At 38.8% G+C, this 22022-nt stretch overlaps 1 protein-coding gene across 3 annotated transcripts in view; it reads right to left on the bottom strand.

Moving 5' to 3' along the window:
- PRKD1 (protein kinase D1) overlaps positions 1–22022 on the bottom strand; it is a 300126-nt gene that overhangs the window by 265649 nt on the left and 12455 nt on the right. The window contains exon 1 of one of the 3 annotated variants that reach the window (XM_084793727.1): positions 17275–17343. The exons of the other annotated variants lie outside the window; for them this stretch is intronic. Within the exon in view, the coding sequence (XP_084649853.1) occupies positions 17275–17328 (54 nt within the window). The 5' untranslated portion in view covers positions 17329–17343. Of the gene's footprint in view, positions 1–17274; positions 17344–22022 lie in introns of those variants that run through there. 3 annotated transcript variants of the gene reach the window in all.

Genomic DNA, 22022 nt, shown 5'->3' with positions numbered 1-22022 from the left:
GGGAGAGGAGGGGAGGGAAAGGGAAAAGAAAAGGAAGTGAGGAAGGAAGGAAAAATTTTAAAACACAGGAAGGACAATATCACTGATGAACAAAGATTTAAAATACTCAATAAAATACTTGCAAAGTAAATATACACATATATCAGAAAGATTCTCTAAAATGAACAAGTTTGCTTTACTCCCAAGATGCGGGGGATTATTCAGCATATGCAAGTCAATAAATGTAATAAAATACATAAATGGACTTGAAAACAAAGATCATATGGATGCATCAATACATGCAGAAAAAGACTTTGATAAAATCCAACATGCCATCATGATAAAATCCTAAAGAAAACAGGAGTAGAGGAAATGTATTTCAACATAATAAAAGCCATATTTGAAAAAAAAAAACTATGAACATCATCATCCTAATGGAGAAAAAGTCAAACCACTGGAGCCAAGAACTGGATAGGGCACACTATCCCTGTTCCTTTGCAATACCGTATTCGAAGGACTAGCTGGAGCAGTAAGACAAGGAAATTAAGACTACAAATAGGAAAATAAGTAAAATTATCCCTATTTTCTGATGACATGATATTTTATATGAGTTCCCAAAAGTTTTACCAGAAAACTTCTGGAAACAAACTTGAATTTCAGCAATGTGGCAGAATACAGAATCAACTTGTAAAAATAAGAAGTTTTCTATTCACCAACAAGAAATACACAGAGAAAGATATTATAGACTGTAGCGAGAATTTTCATTTCCATAAAAATCCAGTTATGTGAATATGATTTCATTTTAATCACAGGTATGGCATATGGGGCTGCTTCAGATTTTCTACCACTGCTAACTATGATTTGCCTCATACACTAGCATGGGCATGATTTTAGCCGGCTGCAGATAGTTTACATTTGTAATTCTGGGGACTCTTGAGAAGATATAAATGCCAGAGCCCAGAGAGGAATGGTGGCGGGGCGGGGGGGGGGGGGAGGGGGGGATGAAGAAGGAGGAGGAGGAGGCAGCTGTTACTCTGGCCTGATGATCCTTGTTGCATTTGTTACAGTTTGATAAGAATAAAAAAATGCAAATATCCTGGCAAGATGAAGACTGGACTTGCCCCAATGAACCCATCAACCTTAGTCAGCAGGAAGTAGTCTAAAGAGGTCTACATCCCTTTCCCCTCTAACCTTCTTTTCCTCCTACCTGGTCTTGGGATGTTGGAAAGGTATTGGGGTAGAGAAACAAAATACCAATATCAAGAACAAACCTAGCCAAAACAATTAAAGTCTTCTACAATGAAAATGTTAAATCTCTGAAGAAACAGATAAGAATAACACTAGAAAATGAAAAGACAGACCATACTCATGGGATGGTAAAATCAATATTGTTAAAATGGCCATTCTACAAAATGTCATTTACAGATTGACAGAACACTATTCAAAATCCCCATCTCATTCTTCACAAAAATAGAGAAAGCATCCTAAGTTTCACATCAAAAGACCCCAGATAGCCAAAATAGCAAAACAAACAATGCTGGAGAGATTACCATTCCAGAACTCAAGATATATTACAGAGCCTTAACAATAAAAGCAATATAATATTTGCACAAAAATAGACATGTAGAACAAATTGAAAATCTAAACATGAGTTCATGTAACTTCTGAAATATAATATTCAATGAAGATGCAAAATATACACAATGGAGCAAAGACAGCATCCTCAACAACAATGCTGAACGTCGCTAATGTCCACACACAAAAGAATGAAGTGAGACCTGTACCTATCACCATCCACACAGACTAGGTCCAAATGAAAGATTTAAATGTGAAGACTGATACTACTAGAGAAATCACAGACACTATTCTACACGATATACGTGGAGGAAAGGACCCCACTGATCCAGGAAATTGTAGTCAATAATTTACAAGTGGGACTTAATAAAATTAAAAGTATTTCACTTAACTAAAGAAAAGGGAAAAAAGCCAATCAAATGAAGAGGAAGCCCGTACAATGGTAGAAAATCTTTGCCACCTACAGAGGATTATATTTAGAATATATAAAGAACTCAAAACACAAAGAGCAAAAAAGTCCCAAATTACCCATGGCTTGGGAACTCAACAGAGATTTCTCAAATGATAGAAGAAAAAACAGTTTAAAAATATATGCATCACCTCTAACCATAAGAGAAATGAAAATCAAAACCATTTTCATTTTATCTCAGTCATAATGGTATAGATTAACAAAACAACAAACCATAAATGGTAAAGAAGATGTGGGTAAAACTTATACACCTTGCCATAAGCCCAAAAGACTCAACATCATCCTGCACAAGTACACGGGTGCTCAACCATGTTCATTGCTGCTCTACTCACAATACCTAGGAAATGAAAACAAGCTAAATGTTTTTTAACTGATAAGTGGATAATAAAAATACACTCTAATTAAAATACACTCTACTCTATAGTAAAATGAAATTGTGGACTTTGTGGTTAAATGAATGAAACTAAGGAAGATCACTGACTAAGGTAATCCAGCCTCAAATATATGAATGTATATTTATATATCTTTCTTATCTATCATTACTAGATCCAAGTCTTCAGATATAAATATATATCCTGAAGTAACTACAAACACCGGGAAAGTAAAAAGTAATCATGGAAGAGAATAGGAAGATACAAATGATTTGAAAAGGGAATGGAAAAAACAGAAGATAATTAATTAGGGAAGGGGGAACAAATACATAATGAAGAGAGAGTGTAGAGATTGGTCCAAGGTTTTCTCAGAGGCCCTAAGGAAAGGACAAAGAGAACTTTAGTTCTGTGTCCTTGTCCAGGAGTGCCCTGAGCAAGGCTGGTCTAGGGCTAGAGCCAGTGCCTTGAGGGGGTCAAGGCTGTGGTCTCTGGGGGACCTACTCTTCCCCCTGAGATATGGTTATCAGCCCTTAGGCAGCTGTGTCTAAGGCATCCTGTGTTCTCTTTTCCAACATTATCTAACTTTGCTCTCTGCTGCCCTGAACCGTTTTCTCCCTGAAAATAGTATATATAATGCTATACTTCCTAATAAACTTGCTTGTCATAAGTCATCATCTTATGTAAGAACTCCTGGTCCCAGCTATTGCTTTTGTATTCTTTGTTTCTTATCTTGCCGATTTCATATCCTCAGTTCTCCAACTTGACACCTCATTGAACAGATCTCTTATTCCTGTGGGTTTGGTTCAAGGGTGGAATGTAAAAATAACAGGATGTCTTAAAGAGTCATACAGAAGCATATCATTATCTGCTACCTAAAATTATATAACTACATATAGTTTAATACATAGGCACTTTAAATGAAGTCTTCCTTCCTGGGTTGACAGTGGTCCCCACAAGAGCCATTGATTATGTAAGAAAATCTCCACCAGTGGCATGAGAAGCCCGCTTTTGAGTTCTTGTTAAGGGTTATCCAAGAAACTCCCAAAGTTTCTTAGCTATTTCCCCAGAAAGGTTGAAGGTAAGTACCTACTGCTAAAGATACCAATCACTTCAGACATGGGATTCAGAGGACCTGAGCTGGATTTGACCTGAAATTTTCCATCTGAAAGACTGGAGTTCATGGCATGAGGCAGCACCATACAAGTTTCCAAAGGAGGAAAGCAACCAACAGTCCTATAACATGTATAACAGCTATAACATTTATAAACCACACAATTGATCAAAATAACAATATAGCCCTAAGTGTGCAATAGCAGCATGAGTGCCTTAGTAATTACTACAAGCTCTCTAATTGGTCCTAAAACCCACTGGACAATTGGATAAACCATGCCTTGTACTAAAAAACATGGCAACTAGTTGGGATGAATGGAGTAATGGATTTGGAGAACCTACAATTACTACCTTCCTAAACTAGCATAATCATAACTACATTCTAAATATTGATCCTTATGCCCAAGGATAAGTAGTCCTTATCACTCTCAAAAAAAAACCTTCTCTTTGAAACAGTGACCATTACAGAAAACCACAAGTGATCAAAAGGCACAGAATAAAAGATTGTGAGGTGCCCGGTCCCAAGTGATAATCTACAATACAATTCCTGCACCTGAGACTTAGGGATTGTTGCAGTAGAGTATGCAGAAAGATCCTAGGAACCAGAAGAGCGATAGTTTCCTGTTAGGCTGTGTCTCCTAGAAACATCAACGAGGTAACACCTGTGAAATCTCATCAATCTGCCTACATAAACAAGACCTGAATAACAATGACAGCAAAAGAAGTGCTAACATGTGCAGAGGTGAGGAAACTTGTGAGGCTTCAAGCCTAGACAAAGAATTAATGACTCAGGGAGAATACTGACAGTGGAAGAAATCATCCTCCCCAAGGAAGAGCCTCCCAATTGGTTACTCAATACCAAGTAGTCTTCCCTGAGATCATAATCATATAGATAACATTATATAGACTAAATGTGTTTATGCATTTTGGAATATATATATGTGTGTGTGTGTATATATGTGTGTGTGTGTGTATCAAGCAAACACACACATATATGTCTGTATGTAGGTAGGTAGGTGTGTGTGTGTATGTTTATACTCCAATCATATTTTAAAGTTTTCAGATATTTCCTATCTTTTCGTACATCATTTGGGACTTAAGCATTCCCTTGTTGTCAGTTAAAATAAAAAGACAAAATCAATAATAGCAATCACAGATGGGGTAATACATGTGTACAATGAAAACATTTAGAAGCACTGTCAATTTCAAGTTAAAGATGAGAGCTTGTTGGCATTGTTTTCTCATTGTGCAGTACCATTTTCAATATTTAGCATATATTTCTTGTAAAAATAATGTCTATCTTTATAAAATTTTCACACAATATACTTTAAGCACATTCATTCTCCTCTTCACCCTCTAGTTTTCTCTGTATTCCTACTGCTCCCACTCCCCTTCTTCTAAAATCATGGGGGTTTTAGTTTATTTATAGATTTTTACATATGAGAGAAAGTACACAGTACTCATCTGTGGATATGGTAATCCTTGGTTTCAGTAGTTTTCTTGCAAATGGTGTGAATTTTTTTCTTTATGACCAAATAATATTCTGTGCTTATATCTGTGTGTGTGTGTGTGTGTGTGTGTGTGTGTGTGTGTGTGTGTGTTTGTCTATGTGTTCTCATGTATGTTGTACCATTCTTTCTGTATCCATTCATCAATAACTTGGCTTATTTCATACTAGGCCACCGTGGACAGTATTATGCTGATCTTATCTATTGGGTCTTATGTAGTATTGCTGACCTTGTAAGGATCAGTTTCAACACAAGACAAAATGCACAGTCACCTGTGTTGTGGTTCTGCTCCTCAGCATGACTGCACACTAACATGGGAAGTTTCTTTGCTGACTGTGTCTGTGAAGCCTCCCTTCACACTCTGAATGCCTTCACTGGGCAGAGACTGAGTGCTCTGCAAGTACCAACCACTGTCTCAGAGGGTGAGATTTTACAGCATGAACTTCATAGAGTCTGAGCTCTAGAAGAAAAGACAAATACACAACTGTTTTCATGGACATAGATGGAAGGTCCTAGCACCTGACATGGTGAAGGAGCCCAGGGAGAATGCCGAAAGTACTTAACTGGCGGAGCTTTCTCTGGGGAAGTGAGGTCAGACATCCAGGATAAGCAAAGGGAGATAACCAAAGCAGAAAGGAAAGAAAGCAAATGTAGAAAAAACAGTACATACCCATGGACTGAGGGTATCAGAAGTAACTGAGCAGCAACTTCCCGAGCCCAGGATGGACGAGATGTGATCACTCTCCTGCATCTGTCATCCAGATCATTCGGTCTTCTTTATTATTTATGCACTATTATTATTTACATTCCAGGCCATTCCATCCCTTTACAAGAGGAGATACACCATACTCACTGGAGAGCCAGGAGCCAATGGAGTTCTAAGAATGTGTACTACAGTTTCCTGGGACAGGGATGGACAGACAGAGGATGAAGAAGGGCTTCATCTACAGAGGGCACCACTGATGGTCTATGTAGACACAGGATTTGTGAGACCTGGATTTAAGCAAACTCCTCAAGTTGCTAAATAAAGGGGGGGGGGGACTGATACTGAATAGGACCATGGGATCAGTACTGCAGAGGAACCAGGTTGAGATATAATTTGAAACAGGAAAAGACCTGATGATTTTACAACTGAGAAAGGACAGTGAGAGGGCTATGCTGAAAATGACCTCTTGGTGCCTGATTCACCCCTGGAATGTGAGTTTCACATAATGTCTGAAGCAAAAAACAATATTTATCAAAGCTGGTTCTTCACAAGGTCTTTAGTAAAAGTAGTCAAAGGGAAAATGCTCATTTTCATTTCTAGACGTACAATGTTAAAATATGTATCTTTGGGGCAGATAAAATGGTTTGTCTTGCAAGCATAGTGACTTGAGTTCAACTCCAGAACCACCCACTAAAGATAGGAGAGAACATGTTCCTCTAAGCTGTGGCTTGACTGTGTGTGTGTGTGTGTGTGTGTGTGTGTGTGTGTGTGTGTGTGTGTGTGCTCACTTGTACTCATATGCTCTTTCCCTTCCCCTCTCCCTAAGAAGATAATATAAAATATGCCTCCTCAAACAGTAGCATATGTTGAAATTGTGTGTCTATTTAAATTCTAAGCTCCAAATGGGAAAGGAGGGGTAATTTTTAGAAGGCAGTGCCCTACAGATCTTGTCGGGAGGATAAGCACCATCACTGCTATTGTAGTTCCTGGACCCCTCTCACCCCCTGATGCACTCATTAATCTAAGCCACCATCCATCTCTCATCTGAGTTCCTATAAAAGCGCTTAACGAGCCACCTCCCTGTCACCCCCACAGTCCAGCCCTGACACATGACTCTTTCTCCCTGGGAATGCTAGATTCCTCAGACTTGCAGGACGTGTAAGATAAACACAAGTGGTATTAGCTGAGGTGACAGGGGAGGCAGTAGACTTCAGTGCTTTTCACTCCCAGGTAATGAATATGCCATTAAGAAAATAAAGCAAGCCCAACTTCCGTATCTATCAACAAAAAAACTCAGTTCTAACCTTAAAGTCAGTCAAGCAAAACTCAAAACAAGCACAGATACACATAACACGGCGAGCAGGCCTTACGGGAGCCAGTGCAAAAGGCTGAGCTAGCACCAGGATGCCCTACTTTATAATCAGAACTCAACAGACATCAAAACTCAGGGAGGGAACCGGAACCTGCTTGCCTTCTGTCACTGCAAATGACACACAAATGAGTGGTTTTTGGAAGATGCTGGGAAAATAAACAAAATAAACTGTTACATTTACCAGAACAAAATGAAAGAGCACACAGTAAGGGAGAAAATAGTGGCAGCATTATTAGTCAAATTACTATAAATTGCCTAAGTGTGTCTCTTTCTGGAGTAAAAACTGCTAACTCATATCCCTTACACTGTAAACATTTATGATCTTTTCATAATTTATTGAAAAGGACATGAAATACCTGTCATGCTATCAGCAGGAGAGAACACAGCAGTGTAGACAATCAGAACACTCCTCTGAACCTCTCTGCACACACGTGAAATGTAACTGGCTCACCCTACATGTTTTGGAAACCATAACCTCCTACCAGTGGCTTCTTCCACATAAATTCGGCTTTGCATGCACATTTTAATCTTCGCATGGTTGTAGTCACGCAGCCATAAGACAGTTCCATTTCCTGCTACCTCGCTGACACATCTCGGTGTCAGTAATCTGTCTGATCATGGGATTTTGTACACTTTTATGAGACTTTCGTTTTAAAAACTTAAGATACAGAATGGTAGTTTAAAAGATAATAGTATTTCTATCCTTCAACACAAGCTCCCAAAATGTCCTCTCAGATGTTTCTAACTTACACCCCCATTAGTAGCACACAGAATGCTTACCCTCCATACTAGTATTATTCTTTTCATTTTTACAAATCTGATAGAAGAAAAGCCTTTTAACCCAATCGAGAAATGGGGCATGGAACTAAACAGAGAATTCTCAACAGAGGAATATCAAATGGCTGAGAAACACTTAAAGAAATGCTCAACCTCCTTAATCATCAGGGAAATGCAAATCAAAACAACGCTGAGATTCCATCTTACACCCATCAGGATGGCTAAGATAAAAAATTCAAGCGACACCACATGCTGGCGAGGATGTGGGGAGAGAGGAACACTCCTTCATTGCTGGTGGGAATGCAAACTAGTACAACCACTTTGGAAATCTATCTGGTGCTATCTCAGAAAAATGGGAATAGGGCTTCCTCAAGACCCAGCTATTCCACTCCTTGGAATATACCCAGAAGATGCTCCAGCACACAGCAAGAAAATTTGCTCAACCATGTTCATAGCAGCCTTATTCATAATAGCCAGAACATGGAAACAGCCTAAGTGTCCCTCAATAGAAGAATGGATAAAGAAACTGTGGTACATATACACTATGGAATACTACTCAGCTATTAAAAACAAGGAATTCCCGAAATTTGTGGATAAATGGATTGAGCTAGAAATGATCATAATGAGTGAGTTAACCCAGAAGCAGAAAGACTCAAATGGTATATACTCACTTATATCTGCATATTAGCCCAAGGGGCATGTCCCACGAAAGCCTTCACTTACCAGGAAACTGAGACAGAGGAGAGGACATTCTAGTGGGACTCTAGATGAGAGAATCATGGGAGAAAGGCAAAGTAGAAGGACCCAGAGGGTCCTAGAAGCCTACAAGTAGAACATTATGATAGGCAGATTTGGGCCCAGGGGTCCCGCTCAAACTAAGGCACCAGCCAAGGACAATACAGGCAGTAAACCTTAAGCCCCTACCCAGATCTAGCCAATGGACAGAACACTCCCCACAGTAGAGTGGAGAGTGGGATATGACTTTCTCACATACTCTGGTGCCTCACCTTTGACCATGTCCCCTGGATGGGGAGACCTGGTGGCACTCAGAGGAAGGACAGCAAGTTACCAAGAAGAGACTTGATACCCTATGATCATATAGAGGGGGAGGTAATCCCCCTCAGGAACAGTCATAGGGGAGGGGAATAAGGGGAAATTGGGAGGGAGGGAAGAATGGGAGGATACAAGGGATGGGATAACCATTGAGATGTAACAAGAATAAATTAATAAAGGAGGGAAAAAAAGATGTTTTATGTCTACCTTTATGACTAAATTTCTAAGGCAGAATGTTTTTTCATGAAAAGCAGCAGCTCCTTTTCTTTTGCCTACATCCGCAAAGCCTCTGGAGGTGAACCCCAGGGATTTTCACCCTCAACATACTCCACAGATATTTCTCATGGAAATACATCAAGAGCAGCTACATTCACAGAGCTGAAGGTCACATGTTCTGTGCTACGCCGTCTCAGAATACCCACGCAACATGCAAGCGGCACAGGATCAAGAGGCACTTCCAGAACTTTAAAAGGAAAATGGTTTTAGAGACGATCACTTGCCCAAGGCAACAAGAGAAATAACTAATACACAATGCAACAAAGCCAAGTTAAAACATAACTCCCATTTGACAAACCCTGAAACGTGAACATAGGTCCATCTATCATAAGGTGGAGAATAATTACATAATCTCCTTGACCCAGAAACTCACAAATGACTTTATAGTTAAAGCTGACTACGCAGGAAACTTCATATAATGCTTCATGCTTCAAACTGCTGTTTTAGGAAAATACTTTAAAAAGAGTATGCACAGAACAGATACAAGAGGCACGTCATGCGCTACCTCGGGAGGCACACTAGGGGCCCTTGCTCTGTAAGGTGATTTAAAGACCATAGACTGATGTTGTACTTGGAAAAGGGAGTGTTCCGCAGCTGCATCGCAATCACACTGCAACATCCTGTTTGGCTTTTCTACAATCCGGTAGAAAACAAATTAGACCTTCCTTTGTTGCTTACTCACTACATAGCCCGGTTGTTAAATCTGTGTGTCACAGCTTCCTAATTTGTAAAGGGGGAACAATTCCAAACCCACACACTAATGTTTATAAGATCAAGGGGAAAAAACAGAAAATAGCAGGTAGCTAGTAGGTGCTTATTTTGTTTTGTTTTGTTAGATACAGTTAGGAATTAAAGTGACATATTTTTAAAGACTAACTTTCTTGGCATAAACTGGCATCTTCCCTGTGGTCTCACAATGTTTGAAAATTCAAATACCTTTTTTAGTACAATAACAAAATTCAGGTACCAAGCAAAATAGGATTGTACCCAAAAGTACCTAATATTATCCAAAAAAAAAAAGCTCTCTTATCAATGAAAACACTAGAATGTATACATTTTAAAATAAAGAGATTAGAAGATATTTCAATCGAAGCTAGAGAGCTAATATATCCTTTCTAAATATTTTAAGGGATTATACCATGATCTGCTCTACATAGTTTGGTAAAATAGTAATTTAGCAAAGAACAATTTTGAAATACTAATACTATTTCAGTCTTATAACAGCACTTTCTTATATAATGCAGTGTTTTTTTAAAAAGTACTACTTTATATGAACTATAGCTCTTATTAAGTATAAAGGGAAATATGATATAGATTATTATTTTAAGTTAAAGCAAATTACAACTTAAAAGTGTATAAAACCACAAATTATTTCTTAATTTCACAAATTTAAAATTATTTATAATTTTTATTATTCTGCAGTCAATGATATATATAGATGTTCATTTTTTTTAATTTACAGTTTCACTTACATGTAAATTTGCCATCTAATTTTAAAAAGCATATATAATGTTTACAACGACCATTTATTTATAGTGGCAGTGGAAGTATGCATTAGCAAAGAGGCTAGCATCTGCTTTATAAAAGGACTGAAGACACATGAGTCATGTGCCTAAGGACACATTCAGAAGAGCAGCCTATGTGTTCCTACAGGACAGCTAGAATTTCTTTTTACACCCACATGACTAAGTGTACTTAGGTCAACAAATATTACAAAATATTTAATAAATAAATACATTCTGGTCAAATATCAGATTTTTTGATTGACAAAATTATAACATCTATGATGCTCTCTCGTGCCATGTGGCCATTAACTTCTTAGAAGACTGAACCATCAATGGTTAGGCCCTGTTTTGTTCTTGAACGCAAGCAGATTAAGAGCACTCATGAAAACAGAAGCCGCTGTTACTGATGCTCATGTTGGGTTTGTGTTTAATTGAGCTGGCTGAGAATTTGACAAAATTGGCGTCAATCCCATCCAAATGATTTTATCAGTTCCACCCACAATAGAAGCTGCCTAGGCCTTCCTTTCAATACTAGTACAGACATTTTAAGTATTTTCTATAAATATGAAAGAAGTGATTAAATTGAAGAACCAGAAATAAACCCACATACCTACGGACACTTATTTTTGACAAAGAAGCCAAATGCATATAATGAAAAGAAGACATCATCTTCAACAAAACTGATCTAACTGGATGTCTACATGTAGAAAATGCAAATAGATCCATATTTATCACCCTTTACAAACCTAAAGTCCAAGTAGATTAAAGACCTCAACATAAAACCAGGCACACTAAATCTGTTAGAAGAAAAAGTGGGAAAGAGCCTTGAATTCACTGGCACAGGAGACAACTTCCTGAACAGAACACCAACAGCCCAGGCTCTAAGATCAACAATTAATAAATGGGACCTCATGAAAATAAAAAGCTTCCAAAAGACACTGTCAACAGAACAAAAGGATGGCCTACAGACTGGGGAAAGATCTTTACCAACCCTGCATCCAACAGAGGGCTAATATCCAAAATATATCAAGAACTGAAACAAATTAAACTCCACCAAACCAAAGAATCCAATTGAGAAATGGGGTACAGAACTAAACAGAGAATTCTCAACAAAGGAATATCTAATGGTTGAGAAACACTTAAAGAAATGCTTAATGTCCTTAGTCATCAGGGAAAAGCAAATCAAAACAACTCTGAGATTCCACCTTACACCCATCAGAATGGCTAAGATCAAAAACTCAAGTGACAGCACGTGCTGGAGAGGATGTGGAAAAGGGGAACACTCTTCCATTGCTGGTGAGAGTGAAAATTTGTACCATCATTTTGGAAATCAATCTGGTGCTTTCTCAGAAAATTGGTAATGGTGCGACCCAACTATACCACTAGTGAGCATATACCCAAAAGATGTGCCAGCGTACAACAAGGAAATATGCTCAGTTATGTTCATATCATCTTTATTCGTAAGAGCCAGAATCCGGAAACAACCTAGATGTCCATCAACCAAAGAATGGATAAAGAATCCTTGGTATATTTTCACAATAGAATACTACTCAGCTATCAAAAACAAGGAAACCTTTAAATTTGCAGCCAAATGGATGGAACTAGAAAAGATCATCCTGAGTGAGGGAACTCAGACCCAGAAAGACAAGCATAGTGTATGCCCACTTATAAGTAAATACTATCCCAACATAGAAGTCCTCTGAGAAACTATACCCAGGGAGGGTTCAGACAGACACTGGAACTTGCAGCTGGACCTAGGGAGGAGAGCTGAGAGTTGTATGGAAGAGTCGGGGTTCGGGGGGACTGAAGGACTCTGAGGGGTCAGGAGCTCCACATGGAGACCACCAGGGCTTGCACCTCTGGACCCAGGGGACCTGCACAAACTGATGCACCAAGCAAGAGCAATGCACGCAGAGTATCTAGACCCCTGTTCAGATGTAGCTAATGAACAGTGCATGCTCCATATGTATGGGGCCCGGGGGGGGGGGGGGAGACGGGGGCTGCCTCTGACTGAACTCTGGTGCCTGCAATTTGATCACTACCCCTTGGTGGGGCAGCCTTTGGGACACACAGAGGAAAGGGATGCAGACTACCCTGATGAGACCTGATAGACTGTAATCAAATGGTGAGGAAGAAGCCCCCCTTCAGAGGTCTAGGGGAAGAGAATAGAGCAGAAGCAGAAGGAAGGGTGGGGGGATAACAACTGGGATATGATGCAAATAAATTACAGTATAAGAAAAGAAAGACACCGGATAAGTTTCAAAGAAACAATAGTGAAAGCTGTTATCTGGATGCTCTTTGTGCACAGGGAAAAAGAGAATTCCATGTCAACCTGGCAATGCTAATGCTCCTTGGGAGACTGAGTCACACTGTCCCCATCACTGAAGTATTCTGAAGCTTAGTTGATTAAGACTACTGAAATGCTCAAAGTGCAAATTGTTGTTTTTAAGGTACAAGGATGAAGATGTCTGCCAAGTTTGTACTTGCTAGATTAAACTCAACTCACAGCCCACTAAGTATCAGTGAAGTGCACATCCACAGAACACAGCTGACAGCAAATAAATACACTATGTAAGTACATTTATAAGAAGATATTTTACAAATTTAATCACAACTTACTGTATAAATCAATTTTCTAGTAAAATGGAAAATGGACTACTATTTTTCTCAAAATAATTAGACTAGTAAAAATATTTAATAAATGATAGATAGATAGATAGACAGACAGACAGACAGACAGATAGATAGATAGATAGATAGACAGACAGATAGACAGACAGACAGACAGACAGACAGACAGACAGATAGACAGACATCTTTAAAACAGACATTTCAATACAGGTACCTAAATTCAAGTCTCAATTCTGACTGAAAACCTGGGCAATCCTCTCTATGCTCAATTTCCTTACTTATAAACAGAGAGAAAAAGTGGGTATCTACCTCTTAAATTATTTTGCAAATTAAATATATTAAATATCTAGGTAGGAACTTTAGAATGCCATCTGATAAGTTAATATCTTATGTTAGCCAAATTAAGAATAATAATCAATATAATTGACTATAATTAATACCAACTGCTACTGTTATTTTGAGCTATCAGAATTAATTGCTGATGATGATATGCCAATGGTCCCCTCAGGAGGTTATATGCTGAATTCAAATGGCATGGTTCCCAACGAATTCTTATCCAAGGATCTAATGGCATATTAACAAAACCTAAAAGCTCTCTGCTATTACTTCTAGTTAGAGAAATCGTAAAATAAGGATTCCTTACTTCGGATGACTCCTTGTGTAAGATCATTCGCCTTAGATTTTCAGATACAAATTAGTTTCAACACAAAGCCAATAAACCAACCAAAAAAGTTCCTTAATGGAACTCTGGATCTGCCAGGTGACTGCGGGTGCTCCCAAAGAACTTCTAGGATATGCAGTGCTGAACAGGACGTGGGATGGACTCCACACACAATGGAAGTACACACTCACTAGGGAACAGGACAGACCTTCAAAGGGGAAACATTAGAAGGCCACACTGCATGGTCAAGTGTGGTTCAGCAAGGCCTCAGTTCTAAGTTCTGACCAAGTGTTCTCATATGTCACTGTACCCCAAAGCAGTAAGAGGGGTCTAAGACAAAAATCAGAAAGGTGAGATGAACATTTTTTTTTATCAAAAAATGTTCTAGGAATAGGTCTAGTTAAGAGACATCCTTGCCAGCCTCAATATAACCATTTACCAGTGGGGAAACAGGTTCCCTTTTAAACATTCACACTGAGACAAGGCTTAATTTTTTAAAACTTTTGTATTTCTTAAAATACCATTACCAGGAGAGAGGAGTGAATATCTTGCAATAAGGAAGAGCAGGTGAGTTCTAGAATAATCTGGGAACGAGGCTGCAACCTACCTTCCCTCCTTCCATGAGTCCAGCTGTAGAAATACAACCCTGCTAAGCTTTAAGCACTAGACATGGCCTCCCAAGAAAGACCTCTTAAAGGAACCTTCATTTCAAGCTCACGGCACGCAGCTGTGCACTCAACCCACAGTGTTGGCACTTGACAGACCAGTCTTCATCAAGAAGTGGATATTACACTAACAAGCAACAGGATTCCAGGAAATCAGAAACGATAGGCACCTAGGAGCATTTCTGATAACTATGGAGAGGGTCAGCTCCTGAGTATCTGGGTATCTGAGGGCTAATGCTTGAAAGGCTTCCAGCTGCATGAAAAAGTAAACCAAGGACAGGAAAACAGCGGAGCATACTGTCTAAAGCATATGGGGGTAAAAAGCTGGGATGTCAGGAGCTAAAGCCAGTGAAAAGAAAGATCTAGAGAAAGCCTAAAGTGTCTTAGACTAAGACACACACAGCCAAGCAGAAACGGATTCACACACATGTACAGAACATGTCACCTACAGTACCATCAGTAAGTATTGAACATACAGATTTAAATGTTTTTTTAAATACTTAATGTTTCAATACTTTTAAATAATTTCTAAACTTCACAGGAAATAAAATTGACATAAGCACGTAAAAATATGTTTCAAAGTAACTAAAGTTTAAGAATTGAGAGAAAAAAATAAAATATTTTTAGACTAATCCTACTGACTCAAACCAAAGCTGCTGACATTTTACTATTGACTTTTTAAAAAGCTCCTCCCTGGAGCCCAGTCTCCCATGATTCCCTACTCCCACTGAGAGTGTCAAACTCACAGGTGCACGGGAAACAAAACCCAGTAACAGGCATGGAGCAAACATTGGTTGTATATCTTGAGGGGTTTTTTTTTCCTCAAAAACAAATTCTCTCCTCTACATCCAAACTCCCCTGACACTATATTTCATGTGTAAGATTTTTTTATTGTTCAAAATTAGGATGAGATTTGACCCTGAAGTGTCTTTTATAGTATTTTAATGAGGGCTCCTCTAACAACCAAGCAGGATTACTGTTACAAAGACTCATTCAATTCAACAAATATGTACTCAGGCTCTACCATAAAATGAGCTCAGGAAGGAGGGCCTTGGACTCCTGACTTCAAACTCAGGGCCAGTTAAAGGCCAACAGTGCAGTTCCTCGGAGGAGACTAAGACCCCAGGGCTGCTTGTCTACTTCCTGTCGAAGCAGACCAAGGTTTCCCCCAGTCTTCCCTTCTCCCTAAACACTACCAGCTCACTTCTCAAGAGAGTTCTCGGAAAAATACTCACAGATCCAAGGTAGAATTGAGAACTTCTCAACCTCAATAGATCAAATTTCAACTTACAGATGTACGTCCTGTCCAAACAATTCTGTTTCTAGGGATATATTTAGAAAACAATGTGGAAAATAAATCTACTGCCTTTCGTATCAACCATAATAGCCTAGCTAAAGAATCAAAGCTTTCAAAATCGAAACACTTCATCCTATCAAAGGCAAGTAATTGCTCCCAGGAAAACATGGACATGTCAAAAACAATGTTTATTCTTATATTGCTGAAAACCTAAGAATTAAAAAATAAATACACTATTGTGATGTACATATGAATAAAATAGGATGAAAACATATTTTAAGAAATTATTTTTATAGAATGCCGAATATTTATAGTAATGTATGTTTTTCAAAACTTTTAAACAACAAATGTAAATTATGATGTAAAGTTAGTAAGATCAATTCTCATGTAAGAAAACAGGAAAGATAAGAGTGAAATGTTGCATTTTTTAAGTTTATTATAGCCGGGCGTGGTGGCGCATGCCTTTAATCCCAGCACTCGGGAGGCAGAGGCAGGCGGATTGCTGTGAGTTCGAGGCCAGCCTGGTCTACAAAGTGAGTCCAGGGCAGCCAAGGCTACACAGAGAAACCCTGTCTCAAAAAAAAAAGTTTATTATTATCCACTATGAACAGGAGTAAATTTGCTGGAGATCTTATACTTGCTATGCACCCAACAGGAAAACTTGGCTATTAGATGCATGTCCATCTTACCACCCAACTACTTGTAGCACTCGATTTCTATGCAAAAGACAAAGCAGAAGCAAATGACTTCATGTCCATGCTTTTCAAAAGGAAAATGAAAAAAAAAAAAACCTTTATGCTGAAATAAAATCGTAGTTAATCCTAAGGATACAAACATAATATCAAAAGAAGTTCATTGAAGACGTATATGCAAGTAGAAAAAATGTGTCGTCTCATACACATAAGGGCTGAAATATTTCAAAATTCAAATCAGTAAGACCATATTGCCAAAGAAACCACATATTGGAACTGCAGAACATGTAGATTTCAAGCTGGTGTAGATCTAAAAGTTCCATGCCTTTCATAGTGCTAGAAAGATACTGTGCATGCCTGAAAAGAAACAAGTAAGCAATCTTGTCCAGCTGTGAGCCTCCGTGCTCCCATAGTGAAGCATCTCTCCAGATATGCTCACCTGTGCAACAGGGGCGCGAAGAGCGTGGGAGTAACCAGCCACCTTCTGACTGGACTCAAGGCACACTACGATCGTGCGGCTAATGGAATGTAAATAGCACTAAACTGATACCCATAGATTAATGCATCTCTCAGTGCTCATTAGAGAAGCTTCTCACTGCAGTAGATACAGATTAAACAGAGACTCACAATTGGTCTAGGTACAAAGACGAACTGCAAAATGTTCTGCCCTAAACAGGACATCTAGATGACAATTCCTTCTCCCAAGGTTTAGGGATCACTGTAGAAGAGAAAGACTGTAAGAGCCAAAGGTTGATACATGGCATTTTCAGGACACAATAGGGCAGTTGTGCATATGAATTCACAAGATGTTGTGACAGCATGGACAGGACAAGAGCAAGTTCAAGCAAGAGGATATGTAGGCACAAAGTCTCAACCCTAGCTTAAAAGTCCTTAGTAATCCGTAGCTTCCAGGGGATGGACAGTTTGTTTTCTTTAAGACTGTGACATCTGTCATGGAACGGGCATGGGGCTGTGCTAAGTCCTCCGCATCCATGTGGTAGTTGTTTAGCTTAGGGCGTTTGTGAGACTCAACAGTCCAAGTGGGGTGTCTCTGACTCTTTTGCCTGCTCTTGGGACCCTTTTCTTCCTCCTGGGTTGCCTCATCCAGCCTTGATAGGAGGGTTGTATCTCACCTTAATTGCATCTTATTATGCTGTGTTTGGTTGATAACCTTGGGAGGCTTGTTCTTTTCTAAAGGGAACATGGAGGAGCCGTAGATCAGGGGAGAGGGGGGGGATGAGGGAGGGACTAGGAAGAGTGGAGGCTGCAGTCAAGGTATATTATACAAGAGAATTTTTAAAATGACTGTGACACCTACTAGATTTAATATACTCCAATGGATGATCACAAACCTAAGAGTATGTGGACAGAAGGAATGAGACTCAGTGGGGGTAAAGTATGATGACACAATGTTGGATGAGCGTGGAGTTGGGAGTTTCTATACACAGGGAGAGGAATGAACATAATCAATATACAATTTCAAAGAACTAATAAAGGTATATATTTTCAAAGACACATGAAGTCTAAACCTGTAACTTAACAACTCAAACAATAAATTCTAAAATCCAAATAAATTTAGGAAGTACACTTGCATTTAAAGTACTCAAGGATGCCGAACACATTTTTATTTAAAACACCAGCATGGGAGGACAATGCATCAAGTTAAAACAAACAAACACACAAAAAAGTATGCTCTGCCAAGAACATTTTTAACAGAAAAAAAAAAAAAAAAAAAAAGCAGGTAAGATAGTAGCCAGAATACGAGCTGTTTAACTAAGTAGCGTGATTCACCTCAAAGATAATCTGAATTTCTTAGCTCATCTACAATGAATGTGAAATATTCATCCTCTATTCTTCCTGCAGCCAACTACCACAAACGGGACTCCTCTCACACTTCTGAGGATCAGAATCATCAAATGCTTCTTCCCTAAAGTAGGGTCAGGGTATGCTTTCTCCAGAGAGTCTAGAGGAGAAATCACTAGGTTTTGGGGGTCCAGTATTGACTGTACTCCTTGGTCTATTTTCTGTCTCTCAATGCAACCAGCCTCCTGTGATTCCTGTCACATCTCTTAGTCATTCCTGGCTCTAACATCTGTTTTACTCTCTAAAAGACTCCAGCCTTCCTTGGTTCCTGGATATCTCTTCCACCTTCAAGGTCAGCAACAGAGAATCCAGTGCCTTGTGCTCCTCACATGGTCTGCTCTAGTCTCTCAGTCCCATCCAAAAAGAAAGACTGTTCCCTTTTAAGAACCCCCACACACTTGGCCCATATTCACCAGAACACCCAGAGAAGATCCTTTGTTCAAAATCCTAATCATATCTGAAAGTAACTTCTTGTTACCAAAGGTAGCATTCACAGGCTCCCGGGTTAGGCTGAAAACGTGTCTAAGGACCATGATTTCCCCTATAGCAAACTTCAGTAATTTTCAAAATAAATTTTTTTAAAAGATAATTGTTTAATTGAAGTGGAATTGTAAGTTTCCATGCAGGGAAAAATAATAAGTGGACATTATTATATAAAACCAAGTCCCTTTTCAAATGGTCGTCAACTGCCGGCCTACCTTTTATTCAAGAGCCACGTTTCATTGTGTGACTTCCAAACCTATGTGTGCTAATATTACTTCAATAGTACATTTCTCAACAGAAACAAAGTGTGCAGCAATAGGCAAAAGTCATATGTTTCTTTATCCAGGCTGTACTTGTAAATATATAAAGAATATTATTGTTCATATGGAACAAGGCAATCCAAAATGTTGTATCTTTTTTTTCTCCTTTATTAATTTATTCTTGTTACATCTCAATGGTTATCCCATCCCTTGTATCCTCCCATTCTTCCCTCCCTCCCATTTTCCCCTTATATATCTTTTTTTCTTTCTCAAATAAATAGTGATTTCTAAATAATCAGTGTATTCCTCGGCAGTTTTTTTTCTCTTTGCTGAACTTGCTCTATTTTATCTAGTGAAGAGAATATAATAAAAAGCAAAACAGTCTGAAGGCAACAAAGAGTTTGTCTTCCATATGTAAGTGTATATTTTACCCTTGCAGTACCTGACAATGGTGGGAAACCTGAAAGAAAAAAATAGGCACTTCTATTTATCTATTTTAGTTAATAGAGGTTTCAGTTAATATCACTATAAGCAAAATTATTTGATATCTGACTGTGTTTGTGTGTGTGTGTGTGTGTGTGTGTGTGTGTGTGTGTGTGTGTGTGTGTGTGTGTTTATAGTATTTGGGTTTTATTTGCATTCAAAATAAGATTCCCATCTCAAATGATATGGTGTCTAAATTGGGTGATCCATAAGCTTTTGGTCAAAGAGAGCATTATGGGCCAAAGAGCATGCTCTCCTCTTCCAGAGTTAAATTCCCAGCAACCATGTCAGATGGACCACCATGGTCTGTAACTCTGGTTCCTGAGGAATTCAAATTCTTTGCCTTCTGTGGGCACCTGCACTCACCTGATCATATAATGCCTATACACAAACACATACGTATAACTAAAAATAACTCTTTAAAAAGGCAGTGTTCTTTAAAAAAGAAATACTTTAGTATGTATTTGTTTTTTAAGCTTAAGTCTAGGAAAGTTCTATAAAATGAACCTTTATAATAATGTGATGTCTTCCAGATCATTCTGAAATAAATACATCTTGAAAGTTTTAACTTTAAGTGTAGAAAGATTATTTGGCAAATGCAGCCTCACATGAATAATGTTTTGCTTTTTTGATTCTCATGTTCTTACTTGAAGCTCCTTGGATTTTAATGGCAAAAATATAAGTTAAAAGAATCCTATGAAAAAATAATTAGACAAAATCTACCATGAATATAGAGGGCAAAATATTACCCTATTTAACTCAGTGTACTGATTCTTAAGAACAGGGATCTGACTAGGAAGCATCTAGGAAAGCCGTTCTAGTACAGCTGGACACCCTGCTGCCCTTGGTTAGCCAGGGACTACCACTGCATTAGGACAAAGATAATTCTCCATGTAATTTACCCATTATACTGAGGCTTACAGAGCCAAAGCATGGGCTGAAGAGATGGCTCCGTGGTTAAGTGTTCCTTCTGCCCTTTCAGAGGACCTGAGTTCAGCTCCCAGTATTCATATCAGATACCTTACAACCCTATGTCACACCATACCTGAGGGATCTGACACCTCTGACCTCCATCCACAGTCCACATCCTCTGCACATATCTACACACAAACAAATATATCAAAAAGAAATGATAGTGCCTGCATCTTTGCTGTGTGCTGTGTCATTTGGGGGCAGGAATGCTTAGGACTGAATCTAATTAAACTCGGGATGTCATTTAGGTCTAATCCTGTCTGCCTACAGCATAGATAGATTTTTTACTGGGGATGGTATAGTGAGGCTACAAAAAAAGTGCTGGTCTTAGCCTTATACACAGTCAAAGGAATATAAGGCAATTCACACTCAAAATTAATGGGAGGAAGTTCCCCACTTGGCTTGTTACTGACCATGTACATTAAGGAATAAGTTTACATAAGAGGTGTTGACTAACCATTGGCAAAAGCAAGCTAGTAAATACAAATTCGTAAAAGAAGAGACACTTGCAAAGTATAGCCCTTAGCAGAAGAGAAACCCCAACATGCCTTCTGTGAGGCACTTTCCTTAACGCCTTCATTGTCTTCTTAAAAATCCGCTGAGAATCAGTGTACCATTCAAGTGATTTGCTTCACTGATGTACACTGGCAGCCCACATGGTTTATTTCTACCAGCCTGAACCATGGTGAGAACTGTAAAGCCTGACCCTTATCCCACACCAGAACACTCCTGTAGCAGCGTCTCATTGGAAGGAAGAGTTCTGAACCAACAACTTAATTATCTCACACAAAGTGTCTTCAGATCAATAACCGCAGCGTCTGGCATTTTAAAGATGGATGAAGATTAACAACCCTACAATATGGACGTTTTTGTTATTATCATTGTCAATGGCAACATACTCCAAACCAATTCTACTGCACACTTATGGGTCACCTAAAACCAAACCAAACCAAACAATGATACAAAGGACAACTACATGTATAATAAATCGCAAGATATCTCAGAGTTGAAGAAGATCTTCTAAATCAGGCAGCCATCTCTGTCCAAAACACTAACATTTCAAACAGAGTCTATTTCTAATGCTCCTAACACCAAATAATTGTGCCAAAGGTGTGTGCTGGAGGTGTCTGCCACTCAGCATCCTTCTCGAGTTTGAGTTCAAAGTCACTAGAATCCAGGAGACCATTAACTTGGATGTGAATTCCAAATGATAGAAGCTTTCTGGACTAAAAGTAACTGAAACTAACATATGTATCACACCACACTACTAAAGTTGAAGTACTTTTTAAATCAATTTCAACCAATGCAATCAAA

This window comes from Acomys minous (genome assembly GCF_964271855.1).
Source record: "Acomys minous genome assembly, chromosome: 8".
Classification (NCBI taxonomy): domain Eukaryota; kingdom Metazoa; phylum Chordata; class Mammalia; order Rodentia; family Muridae; genus Acomys; species Acomys minous.
This window is presented reverse-complemented; position numbering and strand designations above follow the sequence as displayed.